This window comes from Vulpes vulpes, chromosome 4, assembly GCF_048418805.1.
Source record: "Vulpes vulpes isolate BD-2025 chromosome 4, VulVul3, whole genome shotgun sequence".
In the NCBI taxonomy this organism is placed as follows: domain Eukaryota; kingdom Metazoa; phylum Chordata; class Mammalia; order Carnivora; family Canidae; genus Vulpes; species Vulpes vulpes.
In genome coordinates this window covers 109,316,100-109,332,767 of record NC_132783.1, presented here as the reverse complement: position 1 = coordinate 109,332,767, position 16,668 = coordinate 109,316,100, and the positions used below count along the sequence as shown (strand labels likewise).

The 16,668-nt window shown below is 40.4% G+C and overlaps 1 protein-coding gene across 9 annotated transcripts in view; it reads right to left on the bottom strand.

Annotated features, from left to right (window-relative positions):
• PWWP2A (PWWP domain containing 2A) overlaps positions 1–15,778 on the bottom strand; it is a 35,903-nt gene extending 20,125 nt beyond the window's left edge. For 6 of the 9 annotated variants that reach the window (XM_072756730.1, XM_072756728.1, XM_072756727.1 and 3 more), the window contains exon 1: positions 15,151–15,778. In XM_072756730.1, the coding sequence (XP_072612831.1) occupies positions 15,151–15,728 (578 nt within the window). In that variant the 5' untranslated portion in view covers positions 15,729–15,778. Of the gene's footprint in view, positions 1–9,382; positions 9,453–13,140; positions 13,607–15,150 lie in introns of those variants that run through there. The other 3 variants (XM_026007696.2, XM_026007726.2, XM_072756729.1) reach the window with 3 other exon arrangements.
• Between the last annotated feature and the right edge of the window lie 890 nt (positions 15,779–16,668).

The window sequence follows — 16,668 nt, the reverse complement described above, 5'->3', positions numbered from 1 at the left end:
GAAACTGTTTCATATATGTATGTACATATACATCCACATGTAAAAGACATTTGTAACTATGCTCAAAAGTTTGAAAACCATCCATGTATGAAACTGTAACCTTAATAAGAATATAAAGTAGCAACAAAACTATGCCCTCTTTGGGCACCTGGCTGGCTTAGTCAGTACAGCATGTGACTATCTCAGAGTTGAGTTCAAGCACCATGTTAGGCATGGAGTCTACTTAAAAAACAAAACGAAACAAAAAAACAAACAAGAAACCTCTTTAAAATCCGAAAATCTAACTTTTCAAGTGTGTTCTATAGAAATCTGCAACATAACACTCCGTGGTGTTTGAAAATGAAGATTCCTAGGCCCTGCCCCAAGACTGAATCATTAAAACCCTCCTCTAGAATGGAATACAGGATTTAAATTTTTAGCAAGCACTTTTGCATAGCTTTTTCTAAGGTGAAGGTATTTTTGTCTCAGGTGAATGCTCACCAAAGGATGACCTCAGCATAGGAGGATTTCAATCACTCCAGTGGTGGAAGACTGACCAGTATCCTTTGCTTGAGCTTTTTCTAGAACATCTCACAAATTCTTTAAGACTTGAGCAGTAAGATACAAAGTATCTCTCCTCTTTTCCCTACCCCTTCCTTCATGCAGCAAGAAGGTATTAACGTGTCCATGACTCATCCTAACCCTTACCTATTTTCAGTGTTCTTTAACCACTACCCAAAAATTCTAAAGGAAGAATATACAGGTATTCTGGCTTACTTAAAAATAGTTTCTGGGGCACCTGGCTGGCTCAGTCAGTGGAACATGTGACTCAATCTTGGGATTGTGAGTTTGAGCCCCATGTTGGGGCACCTGGGTGGCTCAGCTGGCGAAAGAATCCAACTCCTGGTTTCAGCTCAGGTTGTGATCTCATGGTCCTAAGACTGAGCCCATGTTGGGCTCCCCACTCAACGGGGAATCTGCTTAAGATTCTCAGTCTGCCTCTGTCTCTGCTCCCCTCCCTTGTTTGGGGGCTCTTGCTAAAAAAAAAAAAAAACAAAAACAAAAACCAAAAAAACAAAAATAACAAAAAAAAACCCAACAAATTGATAAAAGATTTAAAAACCTTAAAAAAATAAGTAAGAATAGCTTCTGAGGAAAACCAGGTGAAGTGTACCAGAGACCTTTCTGAACTATCTTTGAAATTTTCTGTTAATCTATAAAATAGAGTTTTAAATCTAGTTACCATCTTAATAATTTAGGAGTAAAGACAGCCCAAATTTTGAGGAGGGAGAACACTGGGGCTTAATAGTTATTTTGTGTCAAGGAAAAACGGATCTTCACCTAATGTGAAGGTGAAGCAAATGTAATACAGAGTATTTAGTAAGCCCAAATTCAAAATGTGACTATCATGAAGGATAACAATATTTTCTAAATTTAGGTTCCACTATAGAGGCCTGAGTTTTATTGATGATTCCAGCTTCAACTAAATGAAGCTTTCATTCACCCACTGATAAAATTATGGTATTTGCTTAATCAATCCTATACCTAAACATGTTTCACTCCTTGGAGTGAAAACTATCATCTCAATTCCCTTTCCACAGAAATACATCAAACAAAACAAAAATGTTGACCAATAACTCTTACCTCTTAAAGTTCTTTTTTAAACGCTGATCTACTACTGTTTATCAGCATTAACTTCACGGCAACCTCAATCACCTCATCTCTGACCTAGGAATATATTCTTTTCCTTCCTGTTTATAATAGTTCAATAGTACACAACTAATTTCTCATTTTCTTCCTTCAAATTCTGGTTGCCAAAGTTCCAACTTTTGGAGGAAATTCTTCTAAAGAATGTACAGTAAAAATTAAAAAACTAAGGTATTATATTTTAGGCAAGCAAACAGAGGTCCTAAGAAATTTGGCACTCAAAAAGTTCAGAAGGGTTAGTTGAGACAGGCCCTACTTTTCTAGCTGGACCAGACCTCCCTCCAATAAACAGAAAACAAAAAGAAATCTTTCCTTCCCAGAATTATGTTCTCTTAAGGAATCTACAGTTAAAAAAAAAATTATATGCAATTAACCACATGAAAAATAATCCACATCCATTTCAATGCAAGCAGATGTTTTCAGAAATTACTTCTTCCTTAAATTAGCAACAGGTTAAATCACAAAGGAGAGAAAACTATAAAGCAAACTTATTTTGGTTCACATTTCATCTCTGGAAATTGGCTAGGATGTCAAAATTTACTCTCAGGACAAATGAAATTAATTCAATAAGCTATACACAGAAAATATGTTTTACAAAGTAAGTGTTTATATAAGCCCCCCAAAATTCTGGGTATATATCCAAAATAATTGATAATGGGGTCTCCAAGAGATATTTACATAACCATGTTCATAGCAGCATTATTCACAAGAACCAAGAAGCAGAAACCCAAACACCTATCAACAAATAATAAATATCGATAAATATTTATCGATAATAAATAAAACATGGTATGTACATACAATGGAATAGTATTCAGCCTTAAAATGAAATCTGCCACATGCGACCACATGGATGAACCTTGAGAACATTATGCTAACTACAGTAAGCCAGAAACAAAAACAGAGAGATTGTATGATTCCACCTTCTTTAAGATATCTAGTAGAATGGTGATTGTCCATGATTGAGGGGAGGGAGAAACAGGAATTTGTCTAATAGGTCGAGTTTTAGTTTTATAAGATTAAAAAGTTCTGGAGATCTGTTTCACAACAATATGAACTTAACACTAGTTACTGAATAATATACTTAAAAATGGTTAAGATAGGAGACACCAAAGTGGCACAATCGGTTAAGCCCGCTGACTACTGATTCTGGCTCAGGTCAAGATCTCAGCCTCCTGTTGGGCTTTAGCTTTTGTGCTCAGCAGGGAGTCAGCTTGAGATTTTTTTCTCCCACTCTGCCTTACCCTGGCTCTCTCTAAAATAAATAAATCTTTCTAAAAAATGGTTAAGATGGCCCATATTATGTGTTTTTTACCACAATTTAAAAAAATTGTAATTGTATATGTACTTAACTTAGAAGGAAAAACTTTGATAAGAAGCAGTATAATATTTTCATGGTAGTAAAGGAATGATTCATACAAAGGAAATAACAGTAACTACACTGAGGGGTAACAGGACAACACCTTGACCTGAGGGAGAATCCAAGTGAACATTACCAATGAAAGCAAATGATCACATGCCTGCAGTACCTGAGAACACTTCTTTGCCTATATAACCCAAACCTTTTGTAAGTATCAGATAAACCTAAATTGAGGAATAAACCCCTATTACATATATTCTATTGCAGCTAAATGCAATACATGATCATTTACTGGATGAAGAAAAAAGCTTTAAAGGGCATCAATCACTAGGGCATCCCTGGGTGGCTCAGCAGTTTAGCACCTGCCTTTGTCCCAGAGTGTGATCCTGGAGTCCCTGGATTGAGCCCCACATCGGGCTCCCTGCATGAAGCCTGCTTCTCCCTCCTCCTGTGTCTCTGCCCCTCTCTCTCTCTAGGTCTATCATAAATAAATAAATCTTAAAAAATAAAATAAAATAAAATAAAATAAAATAAAATAAAGGGCATCACTAGAAAAATTGACAAAATAATGAAACGAGCTGCAAATTAGATAAAAGTACTGTTTCTTGAATTTGAAAACTATTGATCTCAGGACGCCTGGGTGGCTCAGCGGTTGAGCCTCTGCCTTTGGCCCAGAGTGTGATCCTGGAGTCCCAGGATCGAGTCCCACATCAGGCTCCCTGCATGGAGCCTGCTTCTCTCTCTGCCTCTCTGTGTCTCTCATGAATAAACAAAATTAAAAAAAAAAAAAGAAAAGAAAACTATTGATCTTAAGAAATAAATGCACAAGTTTTAGGGTATATGTAACCTACTCTCAAAATACTCAAAAAAATAAAGAACAATAAGGCAAACATGGCAAAATACTAAAAATTAGTGAATCTAGAGAAAGCTTAAGAGTTCTCTATGTTTGATATTTCAAAATAAAAAGGTTTTAAACATTAGTTGCAAAAAGTATAATCTTAAATTTAGTTCACTACAGCTCCACCAAAACATTTAAGCAAAGAAAGTTTATATGAAAGAAAATTTTGGGCACCTGGCTGGCTCAGTCAGTAGAGCATGCAACTTGATCTCAGGGTCATGAGTTGAAGCCCCACACTGGGTGTGTAGCCTACTTAAAATAAATGATAAATTTTAAAAATTATCCTACTTAAGCAGAAATGTCAGCAAACACCTCTCAAGTACCACTAAGCAGAAAATTTATATTCAGGTACAACTATGTTAATTATTCAGATAGTATAAAACTAAGTCCCAGCCCTAGAACCAAACTTCAGTAGTAGGCAAGACCAGAATGTAACCCTTCTTGCCAAAAGAAACTTGAGAGGGAAAAGAATCACTGTGGATTAGTGATCAGGCAACGAGCTTTGCAGGAAAAGGACCACACCTAGAAGGGCACAGGTAGAGTTATGGAAAAGCGAAACAGGGAGTGGTAAAGAGTGGTTACACATTTTTGAATGTTGGTAACCAATTTCAGCTGGTTTAAAAAACTGAAATACTGAACAGGTGTGGTAAAAACTAACAAATGACCAGATGCAGCATTAGGAATCGGAAGTCAGCAACCTGATTCCCCTTTCCATGAGACAGGTAAGAATTCAGAGGCTTAAACAAGCAATAAAATAAAGATAATCCATCTGGCAGTAAGAGAAGGCACGCTGAAGAGTGCATATGAGGCAGAGCACTGCTAATGAGGGTGTGTGAGTGTGTTGAATGGTTAACACTAGTCTCTTACAACGAGGCCAATGATGGCTTCTGATTATACAGTGATGTGATTGAAAGTGTCTCAATCACTGTTAAAAACAAGCTCAGCGAAAAACAACAAACCAAAAACAAAGAAAACCAAGCTCAGCTATGCTAGTCTAGTCCTATCATCTAATAAATGCAAAGAAAAGCACAAAATTATCTTCCTTTTGCTAACTTGAAATGCGTCATTCTCAAAGGGGAGCACTTTTCAATGTTTTAAAAGCATATAGAAAACAGAAACACTGTAAGGACTAAATTTATCTGAGACTAACTTTTTCTTCATGAGAGAGCCTATAACTTCCTCACAAGCCATCTGTCCCAAGGGGTTAGTGGGTAGAAAAGACTGAGAAACATTCTATACCATACGTTATGCAAGGATCTCCTTGTTATCTCATTACCTAGTAAAATAATAAATGTCATCCATCTTTACTAAAAGGGGAAAGTTATACTTCAGGTATTACCTGAAGCTTCTACAAATCACTTCAAGGAATTTTAAAGATCTAGATCATACTGCAGTACAACAGGATTTAGGTTGAGTGGCTAGTCAAGTAAACCCATACTAATTAATTCTGCCACTTGGGAACTACTTATTAAAAGTTGTAATAGTTAATACATACAGCACTTACTATGTGCCAGGAACTATTTTAGTACATACTTATTTACATTAACTCATTTAATCACCACAACCCTTTTAGTAAAGTGTTAATACTACCCCGTTTTAGAGAGAGAGTAAGCGAACTTCCCAACATCAAACAGGTAGTAAGCAGTAGAGCCAGCATATGAATCCGAGCAGCCAACCCGAAGCCGCTTCTTTGCTGGTACTCCTACACCACCACCACACTACCACCACCACTACTAGGGCTACTGCTACTGCAGCTGCTGTTGCTGCCGCCTCCCTTCATTTCATCAAGTTACTTAACCCCTCTCCTCTGTCTCCACCTCCCCACTAATGAAGTAGAGGAATTCACAGGTCTACATGCTGATTTCTCCCATGGAGATAAACAGGCTTCAGAATTCGGAATTTTTCTGGCTTTTGAGATAATAAGCAGCCTATCATCAAGCGTATTACTACTTTAGCAATGAAACAAAAAAACAGGGCTGCCTGGGTGGCTCAGTGGTTGAGCATCTATCTGCCTTTGGCTCGGGGCGGGATCCCAGGGTCCTGCATCAGGCTCCCCGCAGGAAGTCTACTTCTCCCTTTGCCTAAGTCTTTGCCTGTGTCTCTCATGAATAAATAAAATATTTTTATTTAAAAATAAAAATAAATAATTTTAATAAATATAATTTTTAATTATATTATAAACTTAAATATAATTTTAAATATAATTTTTAATAAATAAAATTTTTATTTTTTATTAAAAAATATTTTATTTATTTATTCATGAGAGACACAGAGAGAGGCAGAGACACAGGCAGAGGGAGAAGCAGGCTCCTCAATAGGAGCCCGATGTGGGACTCGATCATCAGACCGGGATCATGCCCTGAGCCAAAGACAGATACCCAGACGCTGAGCCACCTAAGTGTCCCGAATAAATAAAAACTTAAAAAAAAAAAAAAGGAAATGAAAAAACATTCAGACTAAATGGGATATATATAATCGCACATAATTTCAGTCAAGTTAGGTTTTCCCACCAAAAAAGTTAAAAGTTTAGTTTTCAGAGCTTTTTGGATATCAGAATTGTAGTTCAGTAACTTCAAAGGATTATCATAGTTTAATTAAGAATATGCATAAATAGGGATCCCTGGGTGGCGCAGCGGTTTGGCACCTGCCTTTGGCCCAGAGCGCGATCCTGGAGACCCGGGATCGAATCCCACATCAGGCTCCCGGTGCATGGAGCCTGCTTCTCCCTCTGCCTGTGTCTCTGCCTCTCTCTCTCTCTCTCTCTGTGTGACTATCATAAATAAATTAAAAAAATTATTAAAAAAAAAAAGAATATGCATAAATAGGGGCACCTGGGTGGCTCAGTCTGTTAAGCGTCGAGGCTTGGTTTTGGCTCAGGTCATGCTCTCAGGGTCAGGTGATTAAGCCCCACCTCAGCTTAAGAAGTATAGTCAGCTTAAGAATCTCTGCCTCACCCTCCCCTTTTGCCCCTCCCCTGCTCATGGGCACTTGTGTGCTCTAAAATAAATTAAAAAAAAAAAAAAAGAACATGCATAATTGCTCACCTTAGAACCTAGTACACAGTAAGTAAGCACAATATATGGTAACTATTATTAAGGTGCATTCAATTTTATTAACTGTAAGTGAATATGAGTGATGTTTTTAATTAAAAACAAAGTATTACAAGAGCAATCTGCAGCAGGGACTACGGATATCAAAATGGGCAAGGAGGTACGGAAGATAACTTTATAACTATTATTAATGTAAATACAAATTCTTCAACAGAATTCCCTTAGTCTAGGCTCTAAGATACCAAAAGGCAGTATTACATTTTCTAGGTTTCTATTACGAATTCTAAGTACTTTTAATATTTCTCTTGTATTATGTCTAATGGAGTCCACACCATACAGAGGCCTAAATTATTTCTCAACAGACTTTTTCAAAATAACTATTTCTCGATTTCTAGTTTACCAAAAATAGGCTGTTCAAAAACTTACAGTGTTTCAGTCTTTAAATTATTTTCCAATTCAGCCAGCCAGCACTTAAATGCTGATCCTGTGCTCAGGGAGACTCAAATATGATATTTTCTGATTTCTCTCTCAAGTGGACTCCACTGTTGCCAGGGCCAGGCCAACCAAGGCAAAACATCTCAGAACCATATATGAAGAAAAACCCCACTTCCAAAAATGCCCAAAGTGTTCACTAAATTGAACTGATGAGCTATTCATATTTCAAAAGCAGCTATTGCCTGGTTGAGAGAGTAACAAGGAGTTTATTTATCATTTCTACCTACCAAGGTAACTCCTCCTTAAAATCTTAAGCTAAATGAGAATGGTAAAAATAGAAGTATATTAGATTTGGAATAAGATTGTTTTCAAATCTTAAAGAACTGCATATTGTTCAAAAAAGGGCATCTTTTCCCACTAATATCTTATATTTTAATATAAATATAAAATATAACTTGGGGCAATTTACTTAATCTGAGCCTCAGTGTCTTTATCTGTGAAATGGGGATTAGCGGAATTTACATCACTGGATTTCCCAGAGAGTAACTGAAAACAATATAAACAAGGGGGTTGGCCCAGTGCCTAGTTTAAGAGAGAAACATATAGTGTTATATAGTGCCATATATGGCAACCTTCCTATATGGTGAGAATATGCAGAAAGTGAAAATTAAATATCAAATACTCAATTATGAGTTTTAAATGGCTGAAAAACACTATTCTATTGTAAGGTGACTGTATAAAATCGGTCCAAGGGAAAAAGATGAAAGTTATGAACTACTAAATTCCTAGTAGGCAACCAGATTTAAGAAACCTATTTGCAAGTCTAATTACCAGTTCTATAATAAGGATCTGGATCTGCCACCCAAGTGGCCCATCCCCATATGTATTGCTTACTTTGTAATTACATCCCAATCAAAATTAACCAGTAACTTTTAAGATAGGTTTAACAAATTTATGGCCCTATTTTGGCAAAGCTACTCCCTAAAAATTACTTATCTCCAAATATGGTACAAGAATCACCCTGCATCAGAATCATCTTGGTTAAAACTGCAAATTGGAGTAGAGCTCAGAAATCTTAAGCACATTTGTTTACAGGATCACTGACCAAAGTATTTAGCAAAAACATTCTATATTAAATTCACCCAAAGTGTAACTTAACCTCCACTTACTTTGTCGCAAGATCTGCCACTAGAGCAAGCTCTGTTTTGCTGACAATGTGTGCCTAAATTAATCTGGGAATTTAGGGAGAATAGGGCCAATAAATATCAAGAAATAGGATGCACTTCATAGACACAAATAAGTACTAAGAACATCTTTCATTTTTTATCAGTGTGACATTAACTCCACCATAACAGAGAAGATGAATACATATTGCACAAACCCTTTAATAGTTCCCCAGAGAAAAATGGATCTTAGGAAGCTTAAATATAGTTTTATCAAGAACTTTGCTTTAAAACAGTACACAGTGAAGTATGGTCTGTCTTACATTAAAAGGCTGAAAATTAACCTCATTAGAAACCCCAAGTCCATTAAAACATGCCTGGCATAGTTTGTGTTTACAGTATCTAGTTATCTAGTTTATAAAATTTAGTTTTAAAATCTGTTTTTAATACCATGATGTTTGTTACAGGATTTTTACACTCAAACTAAGTTTTTAATGTCCAACAATTCGTTGCAGTGCAACATGCTAGGGAAGAGAGCACTCTTTCAATACAACATATACACTGGTTTAGTAGTGGGTGTCCTAAATGTCTGGATCAGAAAGTGATTGGCATTTGGCTCTGGGCTTACTATGGGAACCCTTTATCAACACCTTAGAATAAAAGCAGAATAATCACACAAAAAAATGTGTTTTAAATATGTACAACTCAACACAATTATTCAAGCACACTATGTGAGGACCTAAATTCTCAACCTGGATGCTTAGTATATGCTACTAATACCACTACTCACTGCTTCACCAGAATGGCTGTATATTTTTCCCACCAAAAGTAGAGCTATTGCACCATACGTTTCATGGTCTCTGTAAAGAAAAAAAATCATTGTCTTGGTTTATATTTCCTTAAAAAACAAGTAACTTTTCTACAAATTATTTTAAGAACTTAGTGAAATCTGAAGTTTTTTAAAAGAAATCCCCTCGATTCTCTTTAACAGTACCCCACAGATACACACAAAATGTATTTATAAAAGGTCAATTCTGAAATATAACTAGCTACAACCTTTAAAAAGTATGTACCAAAAACTTAAAATGACAAGGGTTTTTATGCATAAACATTTACTTCATGACTCCTTAATTCTTATCAGATCCAAAAAAAAAATGGAATTCAAAAAAAAAATGGAATTCAAGAGATTTTTCAGGTTTTCAAAGTGGTTTTAGAACTACTTTTCAAGATGTAGAGAACAGCAATAAATAGTTGAAATTATCCCTCTGTGTAGTCAGAAACCATAAGTCCCAGTAAATACTGTCCCTTCAGGTACGGACTGAGCTGAAAAATACCTTTTCAGAAACTAGGGCTGAAGACATTTACCCTTCGCAGATAATCCTGACTGGTTAAATTTTTCTATATTTGTAATTATTAAAGTGAAATGTGTGCTAAAGGATAGGTCTCAAGTGTGCAAGCAGGTAAGAGGTATCCGTATCATTTCTACTGACCCAAAACAAGGGACAAGAGGCTTTCTAAAGAGGCCCTCAGAGGGCTGTGGTGGTTGTCCCTTCAGTCTGCTCCTGAAGGAAAAGAACTATTTTTAAAACTCATGGAAATTCATCTAATGGGATGCAATTGGAAAAAAATCCAAAATGTGGAAAATTCTGCCTAAGTCTATGGCTTAACAAATCAACTTCAAGGAAATAAAATATAATGGCAAGAGAACTACAGATGAAAAACATGAAACTTATCAACCAATTACAAAGTATAAACTTTAGTTGGATCCTAATTTGAACAAAACTTAGATGTTGACTGAGACGTTAATTTTGAAACACTGAAATTTTAACACTGACTCGCTGTAGGATGATAGAAAGGAACACTGTTATTATTTTAGTTGCAATAACAGTAGTACATTACGGCTTTAAAATACTTTTCAGACATCTATACCAAAATTCTTATGATGAAGAAATATGTTTAGGATTTGCTTCAAAATAATCCAGTGAAGTAGACATAAGATGAAGCAAGTTTGATTAATAGTTGATAAATGTCAGAGCAAGGATAATACATACATGGAGGTTCATTTCCCATAATAAAAACAAAAAAATTACAGTACAACCACTGATTATTCTAAAATAATCATTAAGACAGTTTAGCAACCTGAAGGAATGTGAATTCTATCATGCTAAAGAAGAAACAAATGTACGTTTGTCAAAATTTCAAAAGTTTAAGGTTAGGGAAGAAGACCAAACTAAATTTGTGGGTTAGCTGATTACTTTTATCTGCTACTATTAGATTATTGGCTTTACCTATTCCTAATGAATTCAGGAGTAGGCAGGTAATTCAAACTACCTAAGACAGCTGGGTATAAAACAACAGAGGAGGAGCCTAGAATAAACTAAAGAATGCCATAAAAGTGTTTTCAGTTTCAAATAAATCCTATGCTGGGGATCCCTGGGTGGCGCAGCGGTTTGGCACCTGCCTTTGGCCCAGGGCGCCATCCTGGAGACCCGGGATCGAATCCCACATCGGGCTCCTGGTGCATGGAGCCTGCTTCTCCCTCTGCCTATGTCTCTGCCTCTCTCTCTCTCTCTCTCTCTCTCTCTCTCTCTCTCTCTGACTATCGTAAATAAATAAAAATTTAAAAATAAAAAATAAAAATAAATAAATCCTATGCTACATAAAATTTTTAACCAGATACTCAAGTATCTTCATTTTTAGGGTGACCATGTCATTTGTATAGTAACCAAAGCAAGCTACTTTGAAGACATGAGGGGGAAGTAACAATCAAACTGGGATGATACAGGAAAAACCATAGGACCTGGTCATCCTACTCACTCTATACATAAACCAAGTCATGAAGTTTATTTGCTTGTTTGGGTTTGTGAACTGCCTGAAATCGAATGAACCTCCTAAGAACTAGAGAGACTGGAGCCCAAAGAGGCATGGAGATTTGCCCAAAGTCATAGTGTTAACTAGAGAGCGTGGCACCAGAAGTTGGACCCCAACTACCTTGACACTCTGTCCAGTTCAATCTGCTACTACTTGGTAAGTGGTACTATCACTTTCTTTTCTTTTAAATTACGTGGGTCCTGTTCCTTTTCTCCATGAAAAGACTCTCCTCAAAAATGTGCTATTCAATCAAATAACTAAAAATAAGGCTAAAAATACTACAATGATAGAAGGTGAAGAATGTTAAATGCTTACAAAAGCAAAAGGCAGAGTCTAGAGCAATCCATATATATGACAAGCTGTATATGAGGACTGAACACAGTGAACAACTCTTCCAACTTTAAAAAACATTTCTGTACCATGGATAATGCCAGAATGAAATTATCAAAAAGGCAGTAACTGGCCCTTTTCCTTTTTAAGACTAAAGAAAACCATACGCATACATGAAGCACTTAATAGTCTCCCAAATGTTAATTCTTTCCTGAGTACCTCACTGAACAGGCAAGAATCATGACTTCAGAGGCTGCTGTGTGTTCTACAATACACAGCTAAAGCTAAGGAAATGAGGAAGCTCCAGAGCAGAAGGTCTCATGGCTATTACCTGACTAAAGAATCCATTTGCTCCAATACCCATACCAGTTGTATTATCCCGTACAGCTACTGATATCAGGATAGGCACTAAAGTTCAGAAATATGCAGTTTATTTAAAAGAAAATTTGTCAGCCCAACTTTCTAACATGAACGTAGAAGTACAGGCTTTAGAATCAGATCAACCTACATTTGAATCCTTACTTTGCCATTTGTAAGCTCAATTACTGGCCAAATTAAATGAACTTCAATTTCCTCCTATTTAAATGAAAAATACCAAGAGTTATAAAGACTAGAGCAAGTGGTACAATGCCTGGTACATAATAGGAAGCTCTTATTATTTTTACCCAAAGATTTCATTATATGGCCAATTCGAATATGATGCAAACTGTTTTTAAAGCAGCTGATTACTGTAGTCACAATCGTGGTACAATCTAGAGCATCTACTGGATTATCAGTTAACCCCAAAACTGCGCATCGAGTATTCAATCAAGGTAAAGCACAGATTACAAAATATATGGGCAGATCTGTTTTCCATTGTATTACAAAAAAAAAATAAAAAATAACCAACTAGTCATTCATTAGTCCGATAATTCCTTCAAGTGCTAAATTTTAAAGACACTGTTTTTCTTCACCAATTCCACAATGTGGTTACCACCCACATAGAAACTTCCAGAGGCAGGGACCACATCTTGTAATATTCAAAATACTAAGAGGGTGCCTTACACGCAGATGTGATCAATAAATAATAGTTGAATGAAAAGGTAACAGGATTTCCTTGACCTTTCACAAAAGATTTTAATGACACAGACCTTTCACCTCCTAACATTAAAATGCAAAAGGTTCATAATAAAAATAGCTCCTTCAACCAAAGAACTGGTGTAAGAAGCACGGTTGGCAAAGTAGAACAAAAGTCAAAAAATAAACTGCCATTTCCTATCAAAGAAAATTTTAAAAAATAAAACACCAACACAATGAGTGCCTCAACAGAGGAAAGAACTATCCGTTTCACTTCCAGGAACAACTTACCTTTTACACCTTCCTTTTGCAGATTTGAAATCCAGATTCTCACACAATCACTGGCCTTCACTTCTGTTTGATTCAATAGCATACACACTACTGAGTCTCTCTCTCCTTCACTATTAAATACATCAGTAGGAAGCACATTGGTCTCATTCTGCTTTCTAACTATGAAAACATAAGTACAAAGGTCCTAATCCAAAATTCTCAAAAAAAAAAAAAAAAAAAGGAAAGAAAACTAAAAAAAGCTTTTGAGGTTAAACAATGTACAGAAATAATTGTTGGGGTGCCTGGATGGCTCTATTGGTTAACCGAAGGACTTGGTTTCAGCTCAGGATCTCATGGGACATGAGAAGACTCCGAACTCAGTGAAGAGTCTGCTTAAGATTCTCTCCTTCCAATTCTCTCCTCCCCCGCTCATGCTTGCTCTCTAAAATACATAAATAAAAAATAAAACCTGGAAAAAAAAAAAAAAGAAGTGGGGCACTGGGTAGCTCACTCGGTTAAACATCCACTCTTGGTTTCAGCTCAGGTCCTGATCTCATGGTTTGTGAGATAAACTGGGGAGGTGAGGGGGCTTCCCTGCTATGAAGGAAGGAGTCTCCTTGGATATTCTTCTCTCCCTTTCACCCACTTGTGATCTCTCCCAAATAAATCTTAAAAAACAATAATAATAATTATAAAGGCTCCCATCTTCTTCCCTGCCCAAGGGCCCTACTTCAATGTGTATTTTTATATTTTTTTTATTTTCTCAGGTCTCTCCTGCCCTCTAACTGCCTTCCCGCATGTATATTAAATTCCCTCCCTCCCTCCCTCCCCCACTGGCCTCCAAATGGGAAAAAGATGGTGTCTTTGATGCTACAACAAGGAGTTAAAAATAAAACATAATGGGGGGGGGGGGACATACTGGGGGCCCCTGCAGTGGCTGAGTCCTTAATCATCTGCCTTCAGCTCAGGTCATGATCTCAGGGTCTTAGGGGTTGATCCCACCCCAGACCTGCTCAGTGAGGAATCTGCTTGTCCCTCTGCCCCTCTCCCTGCTCAATGCTCTCTTCTCAAATAAATAAATTTTAAAAATAAAAAAATAAAATAAAACATATTAAAGTAAGCCATTTCCAAACAGGTGAGATACCCATCAGAGTGTGTGCTGTTGCAGGAAACAGAATGGAGAGCCGTGAATGGGAGTCTCTGCACTTCATATCTGCAAAAGAAGAGAATACAAAGGTTAACTTAACTCTAGACTTAGGATACCTCCTTTACCTGTTTAAAGCAATGCCCCTACACATTTTAAATCAACGATGAAAATGTGCTAAGCCAAAGGCTTGCGGGTGAATTCCACCTTCTTGCCCTTCGTACATAAACTGTTATCTACAGTTCAGAAGTCGATTATTTGGACATTTCGATACCATACCATCTTGATACTATAAAATGCAAAAAACAAAACAAAACAAAAAAAACAAAAAACAAAAAAACCCCAAAACCTCTCTCTTCTTTAGGCCTTTCTTAAAACTATCACTTTAATTAGCCAAATGTGCTTCCCCGCTGCAGTTATCTAAGGGGTAATTAGCTCTAACGGTGAGAGTAACAGTCAACACGTTCGCGGCTAACCAGCAGTCCCCCCCCCCCCAGGGATGACAGCTGACCTTTCGGGGACCCCGACGCGCACACCCCTTTCTCCAGCCTCGTTAAAGGTGAATTTAAGGGGAAAGGCGCCCCCTCGAGCAGCGTCCCCCGCCCAGCACCAGGTTCTCCGCACGCCGCTGCCGCGCCTGGCACGGCCCCGCCAGCCCCGGGTGGGCGCGCCGAGCGCGGTGCAGAGGTGCGCGCGGCCGCCGGCCACACACCTGCGCTCACGGGCGCCCACCCGGGGCGGGGACCGCGCTCCCGCGGCCTGGCGCGCCGGCCCCACGCGGGACCCAGGGCTCGGGCGGCCGCAGCCGGGGCGGGGGGGCCGCGGCGGCTCGCTCCCTCCCTGGGGACCCAGCGGGCCCGGGGGCGTGCTGGGGGCGGGCGCGGTACCTTTTGGACAGATCCATGAGGACCCCGGAGAAGAGCTTCTCCCCCAGGCGGAACGACACGACGAGCGCGTCCTCGATGATGTGGTCCAGCGTGACCCGCACCTCCGCGCCGGGGATCAGCTGCGACACCGCCGAGTCCACGAGCGCCGGGGCTGCGGGCGGCGGCGGCGGCGGCGGCGGCGGCTCCTCGGGCGCGGGGGGCTGCGCGGGCGGCGCGGCGGGGGCAGGCGGGAGGTCGGCGGGCCCCGGAGGCGCGGCCGCCGCCGGCTCCGCCGCCCGGGCCGGCAGCTTCTCCTCCGCCTCCGCCTCCGGCTCCGGGCCCGCCGCCTCGGGGCTGCGGGCGGGCTCCCCCGGCGGCGGCGGCGGCGGCGGCGGCGGCGGCGGCTCGTCGGCCCGAGGGGAGGGCTGCTGCCCGTCGGCCTCGCCGTCCGGCACAGACGCCTCAGTCGCCGTGACCGGGAGGGGGTCAGTGCCGGCCTCGCTGCCGGGGATCGGCTCCATCTCCGGCTCGGCCTCGCCGGCGCCCCCCTCCCCGGGGGACGCTGCAGTCGCTGCCGCCTCTGCAGCCACGGCCGCCATTTTCTTCCTGGCTTCTCCCTCCTCCAGCTCGGGGTGCAGCGGCCGCGGCAGCGCGGCTCGGTTCCCTGGGCCTTCCCCTCCCTCCCTTCAACACTTTCGTCCCGCCCTTTCCCTGATGCTCGTTACTGGCACCGCGCCATTGGCTCCGGCCTACACCCCTCCCGCCCGTGCGGCCCCTCATTGGCCAGGCGGGGGCGTCAATCGCCGGGCCGGTCCCGCCCCCCCAGGCGCAGTCGGAACTTCTCATTGGCCGGACGAGTTGTCAAATGTTGAACCTTGGAGGAGGCGTGAGGGCACGGGGGAAGTCACAAAAGCTGAGCCCCACACGCATCGCCTCTTTCTATTGGCTGCAAGGGGAAATAGCGCTTTACGGTTGGCCCACGCTCTTGCCCATTATCAGTCAGGCTTTCGGAGGTGGGAGAAAGGAGAGAATCACGTGGCGCGCTAGTTCTTTCAAAGGCGACCGGGGGCGAGGGGGCGGGGGGAGGAGCAACAAGGCAAATGCGGGAGGGGGGCAGCTTCCCAAGAACCCCTGCGCGGAGGTCCTTAGAATAAATGTTATTTCTAGGCGCGGACCTGCTGGCGGCCGCGTGTGGGCACGACAGGCCTCCTTGGCAAGGCCAAATGAAGTTTGAAAACCATTCTAGACACATGTTGGGAGCTCCTGCTAAGCTAGGCACTGTGCTAGGTGCTGGGGGTAGAATGATGTTGCAAGACGTTCTCCATAACCTCGCGACAGACGCTCCAGCCCCCACGCAGCGAGCGTTTTCCTTGACTTCTCTCCACTTTCTAGGAACAATGCACCTACTTATTTCAAAGTAGGAAAATGCTAATCGTGACAAGAGGAGGGACACCGTGCGTACTGTGGGAAGCTGATGAACATTCCAGAGAGGAGTACTGAGGCATGGGGGGACTTACATGTGAATATTGTTTGCTGTCT